The sequence below is a fragment of the Gobio gobio genome, assembly GCF_949357685.1.
Source record: "Gobio gobio genome assembly, chromosome: 19".
NCBI classification, from domain to species: Eukaryota; Metazoa; Chordata; class Actinopteri; order Cypriniformes; family Gobionidae; genus Gobio; species Gobio gobio.
In genome coordinates this window covers 572,501-580,000 of record NC_137112.1, presented here as the reverse complement: position 1 = coordinate 580,000, position 7,500 = coordinate 572,501, and the positions used below count along the sequence as shown (strand labels likewise).

The 7,500-nt window shown below is 46.4% G+C and overlaps 2 protein-coding genes across 3 annotated transcripts in view; both read left to right on the top strand.

Moving 5' to 3' along the window:
- filip1l (filamin A interacting protein 1-like) overlaps positions 1–3,031 on the top strand; it is a 126,070-nt gene extending 123,039 nt beyond the window's left edge. For both annotated transcript variants that reach the window (XM_079845139.1, XM_079845140.1), the window contains one exon: positions 2,620–3,031. In XM_079845139.1, coding sequence (XP_079701265.1) covers positions 2,620–2,784 — 165 coding nt within the window. In that variant the 3' untranslated portion in view covers positions 2,785–3,031. The remainder of the gene's footprint in view (positions 1–2,619) is intronic.
- Positions 3,032–3,227: 196 nt separating this feature from the next.
- The window catches only part of LOC307143511 (uncharacterized protein), a 7,618-nt gene continuing 3,345 nt past the window's right edge, over positions 3,228–7,500 (top strand). Inside the window, exons 1-3 of the mRNA XM_079845141.1 lie at positions 3,228–3,517; positions 4,006–4,071; positions 6,680–6,771. Coding sequence (XP_079701267.1) covers positions 3,451–3,517; positions 4,006–4,071; positions 6,680–6,771 — 225 coding nt within the window. The 5' untranslated portion in view covers positions 3,228–3,450. The remainder of the gene's footprint in view (positions 3,518–4,005; positions 4,072–6,679; positions 6,772–7,500) is intronic.

Genomic DNA, 7,500 nt, shown 5'->3' with positions numbered 1-7,500 from the left:
GGTAATTACATTTTTGCTCATATTTTAGCTAATTGGCAGCTAGCAAGGCCTACTATATTAGTTTTGACTCTTAGCATCTTAATATACATTAATTCAACAGTAATATACAGTTATTTTTACAATGTAGTTCAAAATACACAATTATTAAGCAGAATGGTAAGGACGCGCAATAAATACTAGAGCAGAAAAGATGACGTTTACCTTATTGTTTTGCTATCTTGTTAGTGGCTCAGTCTGTCAGCTGTGCTGATCATTTCTGTTTCCATAGAAATGGAAATCCTAAAATTTCATATTAAAGCTTTTTTTCATTGTTGCGGTAAGGACTCAAAAGTGTGGGACAGGCACATTTAGTTAAAAAATCATAAACCTGATCAGTAAATAATGCAAAGAATTTTAAGATGCTGTAAATTAATGTGTATATTAAACAATTCCATTTTGAAATAATGTCAAATTGTAATTAAATGTGCTTATTTTATGCATCTCAACATATAGACCACAGGTGTGGGACATTAACAAAAATAGTCTTTTGAGCTATAAATGCTTCATAATATTATATTAAATCACATTAATCAGTAATTATATTTTTTGTCAAGGTGTGTAATGGCACTGTGAATATATTGACAACAAATTTTAACATAAATCTAAAAATTTCACTGCTGGGACTTAAAAGTGCCCGTAGTTGCAGAAACACCCATAATCTCTGATGACCCAGCTAATAATGACCCATTTACACCAGAGTCATAACTATATTAGCGTCCACATATGGTTGTGTTTATTACTGCAGTTCTGTCGTCTGTCGCTTTAAATGCTCGCGCTCGTTACAGCAGGGTGGATTCTGATTGGCTGTCAGTGATATCGTTTCTCTGTTATCGTTATAGAGGGTGTGCACTTTCCCGTTTTGCGGTTAATTGGCGAAAATATGAGTAAAACAAACGATTATCGGTTAAAACTAAAGGTCAAAATTATAAATTTTTCTTTTTAATGCCAGAAATCATTAGTCTTAAGATCATGTTCCATGAAGATTTTTAATAAATACAGTACCGTAAATATATCATAAATGTATTATTAGTAGTTCATCTGGACAATTTTAAAGGAGATTAGACTTTTTTACACCCTCAGATTCCAGGATTTCAAATATTTCGGCTAAATATTGTCCTAACAAATCAATGGAGAGATTATTTATTAATGTGTTTTTTTTAAATGTACCCTTATGACTGTTTTTGTGGTCCAGGGTCACATGTCTAAATCTGGGTGATCACTTATATCAATGTTATATAGAGTCGGTTGTTTCTGTGAACTGCAGAGATCATTTGCTTCTACTTGGCAAAACTTTTATTTAAAACAAACGTTTTAAGTTAAGAAATTTCAAGTTTAAAGGTGCAGTGTGTAAGTTTTAGCCGTGAGGATGTGAATTGCACCCGCCCACCGTCTGAGACAGCAAAGAGTAGCTAGCGCTCCGTAGAGAAGTTTGTCCCTTTAGGGCTACTGTAGAAACATGGCGGCACAAAATGCCGTCTTCACTGTAAGGGACCCGCGGTGTGTGTAGAGAGAAACGGCTCATTCTAAGATAATAAACACATAACAGTCTTTATACTCCACTGAAAACAGAGTTATGTGTGTTATATTGCATTTCTGTCAGATCCTCATAAATACTACACACTGCACCTTTAACCTGCTTATTTTTATTTTGTAATCATGCATTTTAATTGCTCTGAAATGTAAATATTTTAAGCTAATTATTGCACTTAAAAATATCATGTAATCTCAATGTTTTTGTAGTGGAAACTTGACTAGCTAATTCAATAACTGCCACCGTACTAATTGGTGACCATATTTTGGTAGCATTAGCATAGCATAGCACTTGCTGAACGAGGGCAGTATTTAACATATACATCTGTTCTCTTAGCTAAACCCCAACAGAAACTCTTCTAAACTAGCATAACAAAACATTAAACACAACTAAATCTCACACTTAACGGTAATCCTGCTAAAAAAAAATCATAATATAACACTTAATTTGGCCATTTACTGTCCCTTTTGAGGGTCATAGCAAAGCATGCTGGGAAGTAGAAATCCCAGCCCAGTTTCGGTTGAATTTAAGTTCGTGTAAATTAAACGAAACAAGTTCATAAAACGCAAAACAATGAAACAGTTCAGATTACGTGAAATTTACAGTTTTGAGAACTCAAAAGAAAAAGAAAGTCCTAAATACTCATGAAAGTTCATTTGTTTATTTAATTTGAGTTGGCTCTACTCAAACCAATTATTTACCTCAGAAAAAATGATTTCTTGTCAAATCTGTCAATCTCAAAGCACTTTTTGCTGTTTGTGTGCTTTATCGTTATCTTTATAGTTATCGTCCTTGGTGTGAATGGTTTGCTAACATTCCCATTTATTTATCAAAACGTTACTTTGAATGTTTTCTGAAAAAAGTAGTAACATTTAAAAAACGTTAGACGAACGTCTAACTGAAAGGTTTCAGAAAATCGTTCCATGAATGCTCTAACGTTTTGAGGACATTATTAGAGACTATTAAAGAGTAACTGGAAGACGTTTGTTCCTAACGTTGAGAGAACGCTCTTAGAACGTTCCCTGTTGACGGATCCTCTGTGTTTGCAGATGCCTCTGGAATCATTCCGGCGTCCTGGACCCACCAGGATCCCCAAACCCAAAGGATGCGCTGCAGCGAAAGGATCAATCAGCGCCGTCCAAACCCCACTGAACCCTGGGAAATGTGTGTCTAATAACAACCTGAACATGATGAACCAACCGGCCAAATCATGAGTGTTTTATTATGGTCTTTCATTTTATCTGAAGACTTTTGGTGCTGTAATGAAACTTCAGTTGTAATCAACAGTGATAAAACTCTTCCTGACCATCGCGACTCTTTCACTTTATGGTGCTTTTCTTTCTGGACTAAACTCTATTATTATACTCATTATAAGTTGGTAGTAATCGATTCCGATGTAGAGCAATGATGTATTTTTGATGTACAAGATCTAGATGTTAATAAAGACTTTTTATATCTTGCAAATCAGATTCAGACACACTTATTGATGGGTTATTATTATTTAACGCTCAGAGATTTAATCATAAAATGGTCGATCCAGAGCTTCTACACCACAGCACTGGCGTCCAGCCAATCAGGATTCAGCCTCTCCACAGCGCTGAGCCAATCAGAGCGCAGGAAGCGGAAGCCCCGCCCGCGCGGTAAGCTCTGTGTTCGCGGGCTCCGGCTGAATGAATGAGAGCGGAGCGCGCGCACGCTGGAACTTTTCTCTGTTGTTTATTATAGTTTTGGATCATTTCTCTAATGTTGTTTAGTGCTTTTTAATGTCGGCAGTTTCTCTCGGTAGTTTATGGCGCGAAACTGAAGGCTGTTTGAGCTTCGTGCTGAAAAACTGAGAGATTATCCCGCGCTTCGAGCAGGAAGAGAAGAAAGAGTTTAAAATGGCAGATGAGGCTGATCAGAGATCAGTGTTAGTGGAGATCCCAGAACCACAGGCCAAGATCACAGGTGAGGACTTCATCATCATCATCTTCATCATCATCATCATCATCATCATCTTCATCATCATCATGAAATATCACAGTTAAGAGCCCAAACTCAGAAGGAATGTGATCAGGTACAGTATTTACAGCTGTGATGATGATGATGATGATGATGATGATGATGAAGGTCTGTCGTGTTTTCTTATTGATTTATTTCACCTCACATCTGCTCTATGTAAAGATATTATTAGTTTAAATCTGGAGAACAGTTGTTGAATGCTTTTGATTTGAAATAAACAAACACATTAATTAAAAAATATAAACATGTTGCTTTAAATAACTAAACAAATCAACATCAAATAACTCTTACTGTAGAGTACTATAGTGAGACGTGACATAATGGAACAAAAACTAAATATTTCATATGTTTATAGTATATTTTTTGTGTACTATACATGTAAATATGTTTTTAAATGTTAGTATTGTGGATCTGAAACCTTCTGTTCCTCTCAGGATGCCTGAGGAGATCCTACATGGAGATCCTGTGTTCCCGCCTGAGCGCCGGTGTGAAGCACGCGTGTGAGTTGGCGTGTGTGGGTTGTGTGTGTGAGTTGTGCGTGTGAGTTGTGTGTGTGTGAGTTGTGTGTGTGAGTTGTGCGTGTGAGTTGTGTGTGTGTGAGTTGTGCGTGTGAGTTGGCGTGTGTGAGTTGGCGTGTGTGAGTTGGCGTGTGTGAGTTGGCGTGTGTGAGTTGGCGTGTGTGAGTTGGCGTGGTGAGTTGGCGTGTGTGAGTTGGCGTGTGTGAGTTGGCGTGTGTGAGTTGGCGTGTGTGAGTTGGCGTGTGTGAGTGTGTGAGTTGGCGTGTGTGAGTTGGCGTGTGTGAGTTGGCGTGTGTGAGTTGGCGTGTGTGAGTTGGCGTGTGTGAGTTGGCGTGTGTGTTTGGCGTGTGAGTTGGCGTGTGAGCTGGCGTGTGTGTTGGCGTGTGAGCTGGCGTGTGTGTTGGCGTGTGAGCTGGCGTGTGAGTTGGCGTGTGAGCTGGCGTGTGTGTTGGCGTGTGAGCTGGCGTGTGTGGGTTGTGTGTGTGAGTTGTGCGTGTGAGTTGTGTGAGTTGTGCGTGTGAGTTGGCGTGTGTGAGTTGGCGTGGTGAGTTGGCGTGGTGAGTTGGCGTGTGTGAGTTGGCGTGTGTGAGTTGGCGTGTGTGAGTTGGCGTGTGTGAGTTGGCGTGTGTGAGTTGGCGTGTGTGAGTTGGCGTGTGTGAGTTGGCGTGTGTGAGTTGGCGTGTGTGAGTTGGCGTGTGTGTTTGGCGTGTGAGTTGGCGTGTGAGCTGGCGTGTGAGCTGGCGTGTGAGCTGGCGTGTGTGTTGGCGTGTGAGCTGGCGTGTGTGTTGGCGTGTGAGCTGGCGTGTGAGTTGGCGTGTGAGCTGGCGTGTGTGTTGGCGTGTGTGTTGGCGTGTGAGCTGGCGTGTGAGCTGGCGTGTGTGTTGGCGTGTGAGCTGGCGTGTGTGGGTTGTGTGTGTGAGTTGTGCGTGTGAGTTGTGTGTGTGTGAGTTGTGCGTGTGAGTTGGCGTGTGTGAGTTGGCGTGGTGAGTTGGCGTGTGTGAGTTGGCGTGTGTGAGTTGGCGTGTGTGAGTGTGTGAGTTGGCGTGTGTGAGTTGGCGTGTGTGAGTTGGCGTGTGTGAGTTGGCGTGTGTGAGTTGGCGTGTGTGAGTTGGCGTGTGTGTTTGGCGTGTGAGTTGGCGTGTGAGCTGGCGTGTGTGTTGGCGTGTGAGCTGGCGTGTGAGCTGGCGTGTGTGTTGGCGTGTGAGCTGGCGTGTGAGTTGGCGTGTGAGCTGGCGTGTGTGTTGGCGTGTGAGCTGGCGTGTGTGGGTTGTGTGTGTGAGTTGTGCGTGTGAGTTGTGTGTGTGTGAGTTGTGCGTGTGAGTTGGCGTGTGTGAGTTGGCGTGGTGAGTTGGCGTGGTGAGTTGGCGTGTGTGAGTTGGCGTGTGTGAGTTGGCGTGTGTGAGTTGGCGTGTGTGAGTTGGCGTGTGTGAGTTGGCGTGTGTGAGTTGGCGTGTGTGAGTTGGCGTGTGTGAGTTGGCGTGTGTGAGTTGGCGTGTGTGAGTTGGCGTGTGTGAGTTGGCGTGTGTGTTTGGCGTGTGAGTTGGCGTGTGAGCTGGCGTGTGAGCTGGCGTGTGTGTTGGCGTGTGAGCTGGCGTGTGTGTTGGCGTGTGAGCTGGCGTGTGAGTTGGCGTGTGAGCTGGCGTGTGTGTTGGCGTGTGTGTTGGCGTGTGAGCTGGCGTGTGAGCTGGCGTGTGAGCTGGCGTGTGAGCTGGCGTGTGAGCTGGCGTGTGAGCTGGCGTGTGAGTTGGCGTGTGTGTTGGCGTGTGTGTTGGCGTGTGTGTTGGCGTGTGTGTTGGCGTGTGTGTTGGCGTGTGAGCTGGCGTGTGTGTTGGCGTGTGAGTTTGGCGTGTGAGCTGGCGTGTGAGCTGGCGTGTGTGTTGGCGTGTGAGCTGGCGTGTGAGCTGGCGTGTGTGTTGGCGTGTGTGTTGGCGTGTGAGCTGGCGTGTGAGCTGGCGTGTGAGCTGGCGTGTGAGCTGGCGTGTGAGTTGGCGTGTGTGTTGGCGTGTGTGTTGGCGTGTGTGTTGGCGTGTGTGTTGGTGTGTGAGCTGGCGTGTGAGCTGGCGTGTGAGCTGGCGTGTGAGCTGGCGTGTGCGTTGGCGTGTGAGCTGGCGTGTGAGCTGGCGTGTGAGCTGGCGTGTGAGCTGGCGTGTGAGCTGGCGTGTGAGCTGGCGTGTGAGCTGGCATGTGAGTTGGCGTGTGAGCTGGCGTGTGTGTTGGCGTGTGAGTTTGGCGTGTGAGCTGGCGTGTGTGTTGGCGTGTGTGTTGGCGTGTGAGTTTGGCGTGTGAGTTGGCGTGTGAGTTGGCGTGTGAGTTGGCGTGTGAGTTGGCGTGTGAGTTGGCGTGTGAGTTGGCGTGTGAGTTGGCGTGTGAGTTGGCGTGTGAGTTGGCGTGTGAGGCGGCGTGTGAGGCGGCGTGTGAGTCGGCGTGTGAGTTGGCGTGTGAGGCGGCGTGTGCGTTGGCGTGTGCGATGGCGTGTGCGATGGCGTGTGCGATGGCGTGTGCGATGGCGTGTGCGTTGGCGTGTGAGATGGCGTGTGCGTGTCCCGTGATGTCAGCAGTGAGTGACTAGCGCTCTCTCTTCTCTCCGCAGGTTCACGGCGCCGCCGGACTCGAGAGCGACAGCACACGTGTCAGACGTCCGTCTCCAAACAGCTTCTGGACACGCTACTGCTGGCCGAACAGGTGAGACGCGCGCACACACACACACACACACTCACACGCTACTGCTGGCCGAACAGGTGAGACGCGCACACACACACACACACACGCTACTGCTGGCCAAACAGGTGAGACGCGCACACACACACACACACACACACACTACTGCTGGCCGAACAGGTGAGACGCGCGCACACACACACACACACACACACACACGCTACTGCTGGCCGAACAGGTGAGACGCGCACACACACACACACACACACACGCTACTGCTGGCCAAACAGGTGAGACGCGCACACACACACACACACACACACTACTGCTGGCCGAACAGGTGAGACGCGCACACACACACACACACACACACACACACACGCTACTGCTGGCCAAACAGGTGAGATGCGCGCACACACACACACACACACACACACACACACATTGCCCCTACCCCTAAACCTACCCATCACACACACACACACGAACATCACCTCATGCCCTCCCTGGTGTGTGTGACGCTCCTCTTCCAGACGAACACATTCTGGGATATAAAATAATAAAGCCTTATAAAGGGCCTCCCTCAGCCCTGGAGTCTGGAAGTATGTCCACATTTATAGCTTTATAATCAGGTCCAGCTGTGATCTGATGTGTTGGGTCACATGACCAGTGTGTGCTGATGTGTGTTGGGTCACATGACCAGTGTGTGCTGATGTGTGTTGGGTCACATGACCAGTGTGTGCTGATGTGTGT